Below are 14,881 nucleotides of genomic sequence, written 5' to 3'. Positions count from 1 at the left end.
CTCTATGTGAAAGCCAACTTATTTCCTCTTCTGCTCACTTCAGGTTGTGCAATATGTCTCCGGAATAAAAAGTGGAAGATCCCCCAGTGAGCTTGCATAGTTTGTTGAGGACATTGCCCCATCTTCACTCAGCAGCTGAGGTATTCCACGGAATGCAAAAGCTCAGGAATAGAAAAGTAGACAGCAAGCAAGTCCATAAGAAAGCAAAAGGCAAATAGAACAGTGGGCTGCATGTACACCTAAATAAAAGAATGACCTCAAGAAAATGAGAATTTGAAATTAAAATGTATTAAATACCATGCACTGGGGAGCACACAGTCCATCTGATAACTTCTACATGAGAGAAGAGAGATCAAACTACACCCTAAAAAAAATAACAATTACAAAGCTAAGTCCAACCCAGCAGCCCTTTACCTTCTGGGATCTGAAGCCGTACCCTGCTGGTCTAATTTTACATTTGTTCAAAAACTGAAACACTTCAGAGAGCAGTTCTCTGCAGACAGCAGTACCTACAGTGCTCACCTCTGTACCTGGCAAGTCTCCCTAACCTAGTTAGGATTTGCCAGGTTAAAAATAGACATCGAAGACTGAGGAGCAGCAGGTGACTTGAGCAACCACTGCCACTCATACAAAAGAACACTCCTTACAGGTGAGAGGAATTCATTTTTTTTTACCCCAAACACATCCAGGACAGATACCCAAGGCATTTTCTTGCTGAAATGAACTACAGCCCGTGGTGCAACAGAGGAAATTCCGTGCTCCTGGTGCTGCCCTATGCACCCAGTGCACACCAGCGGGAGATGCAGAGCTGTGCTTCCTTCGCAGGGAGCACAAAGTTAGCTCAGAGAGGCAGAAAGTTTCTTCAAACACGCCAAAACACTGGGCATGGGGCACACTGGAGGTATTAAAGATTTGTCAAGGAATGTGCCACTGGCTTACGGTGACACTGGGAACAGAAAGGTCTGTAAGCGAGGCAGAAAGCTCAGGATTTCCAGGCAAAAGGGTTAATCCATGCTTCTTTCATAGTGAAAGCTTTCTCGGGTGTTGAACAAAAAAATATATATCCTACGGGGAGAAAATTTGGCAATGTACCCAGTAGGCTAGCAAAAGGGGTGAGAGCAGTAAAACTAATTTTCTTTTAAGCCACATGTTTTTAACCCTTTTCCTAATTTGTAATGCTTTACTTAGTATAAGTACCTGCTTTTTGTTTGTTTTCTTTCTTCTCCACATCCAAATAAGTGATTTGAACCTTGCATTAGTTGGCAGTATATTCAGTTATGTACAAATTCCTCAAATTGAAACAGTTTTGTCCACAAAACACAATGCTAAATCACATTTGTCCTCACCTTAGAAGAATCCCTGCTTCTTTTCTTCTATTGCTTGTGAATCTTTTACAAAGGTGCAATTCCAACAGACACAGAACTACGTAACATCAGCTGCTGACAAGGCAGGTTTGCAGCGTTTCAACCTGTTCCTATATGCCACCTTAGTAGTCAGTGCCCAAGGTGAAAAGAAGTTGTATCAGTCTTCACTGCCCCCCTTCACTGCTGAGGCATAAAGGGTGTGCACATTGCATGATCCTTGGCTGAAACTGGGGCTGATGAGGATCTATGCCGCTACCTCCTTTTGCAATAGGAGGCAAAGAGGACTCATAGACCTTACAGTTTGGTCTCTATCAGTCTGTCTCAGCTATGATAATGTGAGCCACAGATGAGCATTTAAAGCATTTGTAGCATTTGCAGTTTCTAATTTCAGAAGAAAAGAAGAAAAGACTATTCATCTGAGCTTTTTCAGATGCATGTCATCTAACAAGTAATTGAAGACAAAGTGTTTTCTTTTAATAAACCTCCACAATGAAAACACCGGAGTAAAATCCTAAAGTTCAACTCAATACATCACACTAATCTTCAGAATGGGATTTTCTCACCACTAATCTTGTTAGAGCTAGAGTACTGTGTAACTACATCCAAACCCATAATTGCTGAAGAGATATTAAAGGATCAATTTATTTCAATAAAAAAAATGCAAACTTCGAGAAGAATTCATTAATACCCAAAATCTGGCCATGCAATAAATAATACTAATGAACTGAGAAAAGGGAATAGATGAACAAGAACTGACATGATGTCTTATGCTTATTGCTGTTAAAGAAGAGCTGACAATTATTGCATATGAAATGTAATTCTAGTGAGGGAACGTTACAAAGTGAGAGAAAGACTTGTTAAATATACATACACATGCGTTTTAAAAATGTATTATGTTGGGAACTAATTTAATTTAGTCCTAAGAAGGCTATAATACCATTTTCAACACCCTTAAGCTGTGTTTACATTAGCAAACAGTGCTGTGCAACAGGAGCATGAAACAGCTGTTGCTGAGATGCCAGCAGCATACAAAGTACTTATGTATGTGGGGGCTTGCTGCCAGCTAACTCCATGCTGGTCCTGCGGACTGAGTGCTTCACAGTCAGCACCACACCTCAGGCGCAGTGCTGGAGCATACCTCTACTTTGGTTTCCTGCAAAAGGGAACTGGAGTACGTGCTTCAAGGATGCTTTGTAATGAGAACGAGAACTTGCTGATGGTGTGTGCGGCTGCAGTCGTGATATTTGCTTCTAAAGGAGCCACCTGACTTGAACTAAGATGCTTCTTACAGTGGAGGTACTCAATGCTGTATATGGTTTGCTTCAGGATAGCAACTGTGAGAAACGGCAGAAGTGTAAATACAAAAACTCATCCACATTATCTAGATGATTGTAGGAAAACGGAGGGTACCTAAAATAACCCTCTAGGTACCAATTGGCCGTGATGGCTGTCAAGACAAAATGCAAAAACATATTTCTATAGGCTTGTGAGCTTCTGCAGTTCACTTAGTTAAAAGTTCGAATACATGATCTGCTATCTTGGAATTACAATATGGTAACTCTAATTGCTCACTTGGAGTTAGCCAGGATGTTTGCACGCGAGCTTGAAATATTTTTAATGTACTTCCAGTGCAAACTGAAACAAATTCCATCAATATCCCTGTGTTCACTGCTTCTTAATTACAGCTGGCATTTCACAGAAGGATTTCTTGGTGCCTCACTAGTGACACAAAGAGCAGATTTGCATCACGGTGCGATCTGCACTGGCTATAGGACGTTTCCTTGTCAGAGATTAAAGCTCTCTGTATTACAGGATAAGACCTGGCCACATCCTTTGGCCTTATTTTTGAGGAATAACTTGGGAGAAGAAGGAGCTGGAAATGCCAACGTGCAAATACGGCTGTTACAAGTAGGCCAATGATCTACTGTTACAGGAGCTTCTTCCCTAACCTAACCTAACCTCTCCCCTCAGTTATTTCAGTAGTTGAAAGCATCCTCAGCATCTCTTCAAACTAGTCACAATCATAGAATCATCATAGAATCACAGAATGGCTTGGGTTAGAAGGGACCCCAAGGATCATCAATCCAACTACCCTGCCACAGGCAGGGCCACCAACCTCCAGATCTGGTACTAGACCAGGCTGCCCAGAGCCCCATCCAACCTGGCCTTGAACACCTCCAGGGACAGAACATCCACATCGTCTCCGGGCAAAATACCCAAAGACCAAAAATGCCTGTCAAGACAGCTGAGGTACTGCAATCTGACCAAGAATGAGAGGTAAAGAAAGCAAGTGGGAAAAGTGTAGAAGACATACTAAAAGAAGAGGAAAAACACAGAGACTGATCACCTCTCCTGGCTAAGAAATACAAGTCTACTCACTCATTCCTCACATGAAGGCTGCTCCTGACCATTTTTAAACATCGGAACTGCTTTTCTTTTTGAGGTTCTCATGCAATCCACCAGGCATGTAGTGGGGTTCATAAGCTCACGAGGGAGAAAGCTCTGAGATAAGAGATGAGCCTTTCTTTTGTTTTGTTAGATTGCAGTCAAGTTACTAAAAAATGCTGTTTCCTTTCTCTTGCTAGTCTCTTGTGGAAACTGGCAAAGCACCAAAACCTAATCTAGATGAGAAGCTTTGGCTTTTATGAGTTTCAAAATGAGTGATTTACTGCTGCACATGCACCATGATGTTATTCCCCCTGCAAAAGTATGCTCTCACAGCACAGAGAACTGGCGGGTGTGCATGAGTTACACGTCTCTTGCTCTTTGCACCAGATGCCTGCCTCTCCCAGAGCTGAGTCCAACCAGACAAAATACAGAGGAGGAATCTGTCTTCAGGCCGTACTCCAATCTCCCTCTCTCTTGCAACTACATAAACCCGCCTGGCCAGTTCAGCAACTGCCTACATGAAAAACAGCTATGGCTGCTTTAACAACTAATGACAGTGGATTTCTGGGTGCTTTTTACTTCAGTTTTACAACTGAAACCAACACAGCTTGAACCATAACCTCTCCACCAAAACAAGACTAGTCTTCACAGACTACCTCTGAATGAGAGTGATCTTCCTCCCCTTGGATCCGAGAGGTGATTAAGATTTGCAGTCACAGGCAATATTAAGAAACAGCAGCTGTGCTGCCTTGAAGATCCCAGGCACTCGAGGAAGACATCCTAAAAACAAAACAAAACAACAACAAAAGAAAAAGAAACAGTGTAACAGATGTGAAAAAAAATGGACGTTAAGTCCGCTGAAATCTTATTGCCAGGAAGTCTTATCACCATAACATTTCCCTCCCCAGCTCTAAAACAACAGGTTTCCTGAGTATCACAACTTGACATTGCTGATGAGCTGAAAACTTTAAAACATCTGCCCTTGATCAAGGGCCAGTGAATTGCCTTCAAGCCTTCCCATCGGTCAAGGCAACCGAGCCCCAGCTGATGTCCGACAACTAAAATGCCAAAACAGACAGGGATAAAACAGGCACTGTTCAGAGCAGTTCCCCTCCTTTCTCAACAGCAAGCCTTAAGTGGCTGCGCCTGCATCGCTGCACAGATTTAATGTACTAACCGCAGGCAAACAATGAATCTGCCACCAGATGTCACCAAAATGCTATTATACCTGCTGTGAAAAGCCCGACTGAATCAAGCCTATGGATTTCCTGGAGATAGGGCAAGGATTACAGCACTGTTTATTAACCCAGCAGTTGTAAGAGGTCATTCCTTTCTAGTACTAGCAGCTGTGAATGAGCCTGAAAAAGAGGATCCTTGCAATTAGCTGGCATTGCTGTGCATTCCAGATTTACTTGTGTAACATACGTGCTATTAACCTTTGCAGAGAGAGTCTGAAATTCACATCAGTCACAAGCTGAAACTCAACATCTCAGACTAAAGAGTTTAACACTAGCAGAAATTCTGTCAGTGTAAATAAAATTCTGCTCTTTAATGTTTTCCCTTCCTCCATTAACAAGGCACTCCAAGATCTGCTGTCATTACAGCTGCTCGACTTTTCCCCCAGCCTTCCTGGACACAGGCCCTTATAAATAGCCTACGTTTATTCACCTACATGTATTTACCTCCATTCTATCAGTCTTTACTGACGGGCAGAGTAAATGAATTTACCTCTCGCCTTTTGCTGGATATACAATCCCTACTCTTAACAGTGTTAGAATTGTCAACTTCTCTGTAATGAGAATGTCAGTGTGTCAGCACTGTACAGAAGGTGGGATGGTCGCATGCTCTGGGTTGGAGAATCAGACTCAAAACAAGAGCCTGATGGTTTAAAATTAAATTTATCTGGAGAAAATTGTTTACAGCAGAAGTTCCTGTTAATGTGGGAGAAACAACACATTTAACTTCGGATTTTTATTTTGTTTTCTGAAAGTTTCCTATTTCCCTTTCTACAGAGCTTGATTGCCTTACAGAGGTCACCTCTCCAGTTTTTCATGCATAACAGTCTAAAGTGTCTGCTTCAGTTCAGATTGAAAAGACCAAGGAATCAGTCACAAGCTAAAAAATGTTGCAGCAGGTGATGCCTGAAGACTGATACAAGAAAACAGTGCAGTTCCAAGAAATGTCATGCTGGCAAAACAGCAGCATTTGCACATTATATGTAATGTTAGACCTCCACATTGAATACTATATACAGTTGTGTCTCCTTCCCAAATGGAAAGCCTGAACCATCGTTCCAAAACTGGTATCCTTTTTTCACGTGAAGATAAAGTGCATTTAGAGGGGATACAGTATGCTTTTGTAAGAGCAAAGACAGGTTTGGGAGAAAAAAGGAAGGTGTATCGTAGGATAAAAAGTCACACCAGGTAACAACTGCAAAGCCGCAATTACTCAGCATTGCCCAAGCGTCAGTGCCTACCAAATACTCAGGTGGTGAGACCGTGAAGAGCAGACACTGTACTGTTTCCTGTGCATTCTGTGGCAGCAACCTGGGTTAACTGCTGCAGTCTAGTTATCAAGATCTTACCAGCTTGCTCGACAACCACAAGAGCATTCAGCTGCACCACCAGGTCATCAGTAAACTGCACGTCATCTATTCCACTCTGCTATAGAATAGGAATTTACCCAGTCGTGTGATCACTCATTTAATTTCAGAGAAGTTCAGGTTGGCACCAGAAAAGGAAAGTCTCTGTTCCTTACGTGGGCACTGGCATGGCCAGCCTTGTCACAGCTGGCCAGCCAGAAGAGTTGCTGAGGATACTAGTTTTAACTGGGACCAGTCCTCACTCCCTCTTGTTCAGAAGAAGCATTATCAGTAATGTTGACAGAAGGAAGCAAGGGCACTTACCTGACCTTACCTGAGCAGAAGGGGACAGCTCACATCAAATCTACTTAACGCAGTAATAAACAACTACACCCTTTGTCACGCTCATATTTAACACAGACTAAAGTTACTGTGCCAGCTAGAAACTAGAATTCTGCAAAAGACCGAACATGTTGTTGTAGTACAGATCTGCATACTGAACGTTGAAAAAGTGCCCATTTAGGCCTCTGGGTTGGCTTTTGTCCTCACCTTACAAAGAATGCAATTCTCAACACATGAAGAAACCATTTTAATTTTAGGCTGACGTTTATTTATTATCAGACAGTAGCTGAGTAAGTCATACCTCAGCTGTTTATTGGGAAAGAGCATTCCAACACTGTATTTGAACTTTTGCTTAGAAAACAAATCGTTTCAGATTTTGGTGGTGGTGGTGGTGTTAAAAACAACTTTAGATTCAGATTGTTTGTAAAAATCAGTTCTGGGTATTTCTTGGTATATCGCATACCTGAATCTTCTTGTTTCCCGCATCCACCCGGAATTTCACCACTTGGCTTCTCTGACAAACACATCAAAAACAAAAGAAGTGTTCTCACGCTACACGGAACATTTCCATTTTCACTGCTTGTATTGGGGAAGCTATAAAATAAAACAGAACTCCTAAATAAGCCAAAGAAGATGCTAGAAGTTTTCATCTAGTTTCACCATTAATCACTTAAGAAGAAGGAAAAAAAATCGTACAAACAAATTCTACAATGGCAATAATTTCAGCAGTATTTAGATTCTTTATTTATTTTATATCACCACTTGTGAACTCCCATTGTCTGGACAATATAATAAAGCAGCTAGGAGTAGACAGAAATTCCAATTTTGAGAAAACATATAAAAATTACAATTATTATATTAGAAACTCTGTTGCAAGTATATGCAAAATAATTATCAAAGCATTTGCTTCAGACACTAAGTCTGCAAGTCATAAAATCAACCATTTGATCCAAGTGCTAGAAACAGATACCTGCAAACCATCTCAACGATGGAACTGTAAAGTGAACGAAAATAAAGATACAAAATTCAACCTCTGCTAACCTCTGCACTGTCCCAGTAAACTGCTACTACTGGCTAGAGGAGAAATCACATTCAGAATGAATAGGCAGCATCTCCATTTGCTTCACTCTGCCCGTTCCCTCCAACAATTCCCAAATCAGCAGATGGCTTTCTTGGGACTTTTAAAAGACCATTCGGACATTCACCAGTCTCAATTTCAGAAAGCCAGAAGCAAGGATGTTCTCTTATAACTCAGGAATTTAAAATGGTTTCTCAAAAAGAAGCAACTCGCAGCTTGTGATCTCAAGGTCATCCAACTTGACATAAAACTTCCCATAATCAAATGTACCTGCATTCTTTAAGTAACTCCATTCCCAACTATAGTTACAAACTCTACAGTGATATGTTTAAATGTTTGTTAGCTGTCAGAAAGGTACTCCAAACCATCACCTGTATGAATACTTTAGACTCTGCATTTCCATTTGTCATCCAGCAAATCTGATTCAAGAAAGAGACAAAATCACATTGCTTCAACCATTTCAATCCTCAACTAAGCACTATAAGTGCTGTACAGGTTTTTCCCCCACCATTGGTCACTCTATCTTGAAAGCATTGCTCAGTATTTGTGAGGTTCGAGCACTGCCAGTTCTCTCCCATCGTACCACTCTTGCAGTTGATTTGACTCGTATTTGATGGAGGGTTTCTCGATCTGGATTCCAGGCTCCAGAGCATCCTGTCCAACTATTTTAAGATCCACAATTTTTATTTTCCAGGTATTCCCTCTAACAGGACACCTAATGAGTCCAAAAATTTGTTCAAAGATACCCAAACATATGTTGCCTCTATGTACTGTGCCGGCCACTGCCACCAGTACTAACCCATGTCGAGACATGGCACATTTCAGTCCATCAGCAGTCAAGTTAGGGTTGAATAAAAGATATTCTTCTTTAACCAGCGAGAGCAGACGAAGGCTCACCATTTCCGCACCATCATAATCTTCCACATTTTTTTCTACTGTGTTGTAACAGAACTTCATTTTGGCATTCTCCCAGAAATGCTGCGGTCCCCAAGTTTCTTCAGATTTTACTCCCAGAGGATGCTGAGAATTCAGGAGTTCAAAGTACCATTGGCAGAATTCTCCTCCTAGATTATGAACATCATCCTGGGACTTCTGCCTCTTTTCATGACCCTGCAATTAAGAATAATATTTTCTTAGTACTATTTAGTCCAACCATGCGAGTTTACCAGTTTGAACAGTCCAAAGTCATTTAAATTCTTATTTTAAACATTATAAATCTTCAAGCATTCTGAGACAGAGTACCTGAAGAAAACAACAAAGAAAAAAACATTAATTCTTAAGATAGTAATCAGCTAGAGAATCAGAGTAGGTTCTTTGAAATGTAGTTCCGTCTTGGTCTGCTATTTATAATCCAAGAGGGAAATCCTGGCTCTACAAGGAGGTGGTGAGGTGCTGGAACAGGCTGCCCAGAGAGGTTGTGGATGCCCCATCCCTGGAGGTGTTCAAGGCCAGGTTGGATGGGGCCCTGGGCAGCCTGGTGTAGTATTAAATGTGGAGGCTAGTGGCCCTGTCTGTGGAGAGGGCATTGGAGCTTCATGATCCTTGAGGTCCCTTCCAACCTGGGCCATTCTGTGATTCTATGATACCAAAAAAAGGGCAGGAGAAATTTTTTTGAACCACCTCTGTGAGACCAGTATTCTCACATAGTGCAAAAAGTACTTGGGCAAGTAACTTTTTGCTGGCTTTTACACTTTGAAAAGAAAGTTACAGAAAAACAAGAAGGATACAGACCCATCCCTAAAAGCTGATCTCATATAAAGGCATATCAATTTACTAAAAGCTAAAGTTAGCAAATATGCTGACTTGTTTTTTTCCTCTTTCCTGTTGCCTTCAGGCTCTTGTTTCTTCCTACTTTTCAAGCTTGCGAACTGTGGAGCTCTCTATGCCTTCAGACAACTGATAAGGACAAATACTTACGGAGAAGTCACCCTTTGAAAATGCACATCCTACTACCTGGAGCTGACAGAATACCTTCTGATTTGTGGCCAGCAGCAATACTTCTGATTTAGCACAGCCAGCAGAGTTTGCTAACAAAACACACTAACAATTCAGGAAGAACCAAAATTCAAAGAATTAATACGTTCCAGAACTTTCTCAGCACCAGATCCCATGCCTGAATTTAGCTTTGTGTGGTACTAACTGCCAAAATCATCTAAAATGTGCTTGGTCACTTTCCTAAGTGATGTTTGTGGTCTTCAGTATGTTTCTAATAGAAGAAAAGCCCAAATCAAAGAAAACTATGGCTTTTTTTCTGCTCTTCATGGCTGCTCTTCAAAGCAAACAAAAAAAACCAAACAAATAAAAGCAAAAGTCTTTGTGAACCTCAGTTACTTTTCTAATAGTGAAACGGATCACTTAAACAGGCCAGGAGGGCTGCAGGGATTTTCAAGCAATATACGTGCTCTGGGAATTAAGGCAACTCCACTCAGTCTGTCATAAAATTCTTCCCTCAAAGCGTCATAAAATTCTTTGTTCGACACTGAGTCTGTTAAGAAAGTATTTTAAAGTAGTGATTTAAGCGTTGCCAGCAGACAGCAGAACCTTCCATGAATAACCTGTAAAGGTTCAAAGATGCTGACTTGCTTAGAAGCCCTAGGGAAGACAGACTAGTGAAAGAATGCACGAAGCTACTCAAAATACACCTTCCTCCAGCTCCCTTAGGATCGTGAACAAGCTGTGTGCTATCCTTTACATTGTTTTACAGAGTATGACACTCCTAAAATTCACCTAAGATGTAAGGATAAAAAAAATACTTCAGGATAATATCCAACTTTAATGTTGAGTTGCTGAAACTGACAATCAAGAGCAATGGGTGTACAATTTTGAAGCCAAATTCTCAGCAAGGAGCAAACCCGAGTATCAATTAGGAACCAATGATCGTGTTACAAAATCCAAACCAGAAGAGGGCGGCAAACCACTCCAAGAGTTCTGTCAGTAAGCATTTAGTGTTTGTTTTTTAACACCATTATGGGCCAGGCTTAAATAAAAAACCATATTCTTTGCAGCACTTCTTTCTTATGTCTACAAGTACACGTAGAAAAGTAAAAATGAAGTGTGAGCAGACAGGCAACAAGTTGGTTAGCAACTCAATATTTACAACAGGTTTTTAAGTTGGTTATATAAACAGTTCTTTCTAAAGGAAAGGCAACAATTGGATGCTCAAGTATCGTTCCGAGAGTCTATTTAATTCCTACAGTTCACTTACTCTCTCCTTTCTTCTACCATAGGTGAAAAAGAGTGAAAAGGTGAAAAAGAACTAAATGTAACGTTGTTTCGTAGGGTTTGTCAATTAGTCTATTCCTAGAATACTGTATGAAAAGTTTGGAGGCTTCTATGTAGAAATCCTGTAACTGTCAAGCAAGAAACTATAATCAAATTCTAATTCTGTTATGTAAGTTTCTGCTACTCATGTCTTCAACACAAGGAGGACCAAAAGGATTAAGTGAAAACCAAGGCAAAGAAAGATGTTTCAGATCCATTCCAACCCAAGCCTTTCCATGATTCTATCGTGTGTATATGATAAGTAAAACGCTTGAACTTCTCTTTCTTCATGAACGTCTTCAAGCGCTTTGGAGAATTTCATTTACCTACCTTCAATCACAAAACTTTGCCATAGGGTGACTACTTGGAAGTGTTCCTGCAGAAGCAAAATTTTCTTTCCAAACACGCACATAAAACATTGTTTTAAAAGCAATTCTCAGCTAAATCTTCATTTGAATCAGCTAGCCCCAGAGGAAAGCTCCCTGCATTGAATTATCAACAGCTACAGAGCTCACACAGTCCAGCTGGTGGGGCTGTTGCTCATTACGTCGCTGACATACAGTACTTGAGAGAGCGAGGCTATTGAAAACTGCGTGGTAAAGATCCAGGAATAATAAAACCCTGAAAGTTCATTACACCACAGAGATTTGGCTAAACGTGGTGATTTGAATTTCAAATTAACTTGAGTGTTACTAAAATTTAAGGCAAAACGGCACAGGCCTGGCACTGCTACAGACCTTACATTTCAATGAGAAAATCCTCAAAAACGTGCCCTCTACTCTATTAACTGCAAGACCTAAGAAGAAGCGCTGCTTACAGACAATGCTGTTTTGATCTCACTGCCTCTAGAAACATATCGAGAGCCCTTTCTAACAAGCCCTTACAAATGCTAATCCCTGGCAAGGCTGGCAAAAGACTGAAAATCGCCAGCACAAAGTAAAACTTCGGAGAACATTCATCACATTAAAAACCAGTGAGGGACTGTGCAGGCTTTCCAACCACTAAAGCTGCTCTGAGTTACCCTTGAATCTACAGAATTATCTGTCAATATCCCCCATTTTTAACTTGCACTTCAACTTAAAATTAAAAGCGTGAAGAATACTTGGAGGGAGCATATAAACAAGAGGGGGAACGGCTGTTTACGAGGGTGGAGAGTGACAGGACAGGGGGGAATGGTTTTACACTAAGACAGGGGAGGTTTAGGTTGGATATTAGGAAGTTTTTCACACAGAGGGAACAGGTTGTCCAAGGAGGCTGCGGATGCCCCATCCCTGGAGGCATTCAAGGCCAGGCTGGATGTGGCTCTGGGCAGCCTGGTCTGCTGGTTGGCAACTTTGCCCATGGCAGGGGGGTTGAAACTCGATGATCACTGTGGTCCTTTTAAACCCAGGCCATTCTAGGATTCTATGAAGAACACATACCTTAGAGTTCAAATACACTCATACTGTGCTCTGCAAGTGACACACTGGCACAGACAGATTAAATGGTTTAATTAGAGCAAACAATCAAACAGAAAACAGAAAAAGAAGTTCAGTACCTTCTCAAACAAATGCAAAAAGTCTCACTTTGGCCCTGCATTAGAGCATTGGTATTTCTTGTTCTGTATCTTCAGGCCTTTCAGAAAGTAGCACTCACCTCTGCATGTGTTGTTCTCTCCCCCGACTGTGAGACACGTGATGTGAGCTTCCTGTCCCAGTACTCCCTTACACAGGCAATGAGTTGATGTTTCTCGGAGGAAGGAGGCACTGCAATTCCTTGTCCTGACAAATACTTAAAAATTATTTCTCGATATACTTTTCTTCGTTTCAAAAGTTCTTCTGCACTTTGGCTGTAAACCAAGATGGCCTGAATGGCCTCTGCAAGTGAAGAAATGGAAGTCAGCGGTTGTACCTCTCACAATTAAAACACAAACCTTTGCTATTAAGCTCTTGACTGGCACCTCCCAACATATCGTAACGCTAAGTGAAATGTAAATTGCTATACATTTGTTTGTAAACTGAAATCTGAAGTAATTACATACAAGTCATGCTACACAAAGATATCAAAAGCCTCGTGGAACACGTTCAAAAGCTAGTGCTGGTTTTACTGAAGACCTACCGACCTTGTAATCCCTGCTACCAGTATCATAACCGTTTGGAGCCGTGTCTTATTTAAGTTTGATAAAAAGGATGCATCTTTGTTTTCCAAATGAAACTAACAATGCTTTTTAGGTAGGCTGAGATGTTCAACCCCAGGTGCCTTCAGAAGCGTAAGGATCCTCGTTCACAATGTATTTCACCCACAATCCCAGAGACATGGCTTGCCATCACTTCAAAATGAGTTGATTTGATTCTAACACGGCAGAGTGTTTAAGGCTTGCTGCTTCACGCCACCATGCTGCACCCTCACTCAGCACAAGCTCCATTTCATTTTCCATTTGAAAAGCTCCAAGATACTCTGAAATAAGCCTATTATTTACCTGTCTTCCTGAAAGCAAGATCACACAGAGAAAGAACCAGACAAATCTTTTCAGGTTCTTCCGAACGTGCATTTCAAGTCTTAATTTCTGCATCAAATGAGTAGTTTATGTGAGCTGGCCAGATAATATTGCTATTCTGACGTACATACAAGTATTCCAATGCTTCTTGGGAACGGGCAATTGACAGAAAACAGGTCATCCCTGATTTCTCCTATATTGAAAAACAATTATGTACCTGAAGTTTACGCTTTTTAGACCCTGCAAAGTATTTTGAGAAAGGGGGTGCCTTGAAGGTTGAAAAAAAGGCAATTCTATCAGTTTCATCTCCACACAAGCCATATTAGGAAGCTCGCGTTCATAAGAAAGCACCAAGCATAGCAATACAATGACAGTGCACCAAAACGCAGCGTTCACTCAGCTGCGAGGCTCTGCGGCAGAATTAGGAACTCAGGATGAGATGTATTTTTACAGTCGCTGTGGCAGCCACCGCTCACCCAAACCGAGACTGGGCTCTCAGCAACTTATATAACCACAAACGCTAAGACCGAACACGAAACGGAGCACAGCTGAAGAACCGAACGACTGCCTCTTTTAGCTAAATCTCTTTTATCTAAAATCGCTATTCGAATAAATACATAAGAAGCCTGAAGAAAACCTGCAGGTGAACGAACGCCGGTGCTGCTGGCACGGATGCAGCCCAGGAGGCGATCGAACCGAACCAGCGGCAGCCGCGTTCCGCAAGGCCCGGTCCCGTTCCGCCTTCGCCGCTGTGTCGGGTGCCGCCGCCGACCAGAGGCCATGGGGAACGCACGGGCCCGGGGACCGCAACCCCTCCGCCGCGCTCAGGCACGAGGGCAGGCGCCCGCTTCCCCGCTCCGAGATGGGCGCGACCGGGCGGAAGGCTGCCCGCCGCAAGGGAATCCGCACACCTTGGCGGTTCTCCGGATGTACCAGGCGATTAGTGACGGTGTCCGTCAGCGCCAGCAGCTCCTCGGTCTCGAGCAACTCCAGTATCTGGCGGCAGCCGGCTTGCTCCCGCTCGCTCAGCCCCAGCGACGCCATCCTCAGGCCCGGCCGCCGAGCTGGGAGCTGGAGCCGTCCCCGGGCCGAAGCTCTAGCAACGGCGCGCCCTAGCGCCTACTTCCGCTATGATGCTCGACGCAGTCCCCCTGCGGAGCAGCGTCCGTTGGTCAATACAAACCGGACGGAAACAGCTGCCGGCACTTTGGTTCCGCCCCGGCTCACAAGCAGAGCTCAGGCACCTCGGGCAGCCGCCGCCAGAGGCAGCTGGCACTGAATTTACCAAGTGGCTCACGTACTCGCAGTGGAGCTGGTGCCTAAGAACGCTCAGAGTGAGCTCGAAGCTTTCGCTGCTCGACCAGATACTGCAGTGGTATTTACAGAGCAGA

General features: G+C 42.6%; 1 protein-coding gene across 2 annotated transcripts; it reads right to left on the bottom strand.

Annotated features, from left to right (window-relative positions):
* Positions 1-7,395: 7,395 nt before the first annotated feature.
* Positions 7,396-14,642, bottom strand: C3orf38 (C3orf38 homolog). 2 transcript variants are annotated; one of them, XM_004938306.5, is made up of 3 exons: positions 14,128-14,642; positions 12,650-12,870; positions 7,396-8,863 (listed from the first exon to the last, which is right to left on the bottom strand). In XM_004938306.5, exons 1-3 carry the CDS (start codon positions 14,270-14,272, stop codon positions 8,291-8,293), a joined length of 939 nt encoding a protein of 312 aa, XP_004938363.2. In that variant the 5' UTR covers positions 14,273-14,642; the 3' UTR covers positions 7,396-8,290. The 2 variants fall into 2 exon arrangements, with proteins under 2 accessions (XP_004938363.2, XP_416640.1); XM_416640.8 differs by having other exon boundaries at positions 14,402-14,642.
* Positions 14,643-14,881: the final 239 nt, after the last annotated feature.

This window comes from Gallus gallus, chromosome 1 (genome assembly GCF_016699485.2).
Source record: "Gallus gallus isolate bGalGal1 chromosome 1, bGalGal1.mat.broiler.GRCg7b, whole genome shotgun sequence".
Classification (NCBI taxonomy): Eukaryota; Metazoa; Chordata; class Aves; order Galliformes; family Phasianidae; genus Gallus; species Gallus gallus.
Note: the sequence above shows the minus strand (reverse complement) of the source record. Positions and strands in the feature narration are given on the sequence as shown.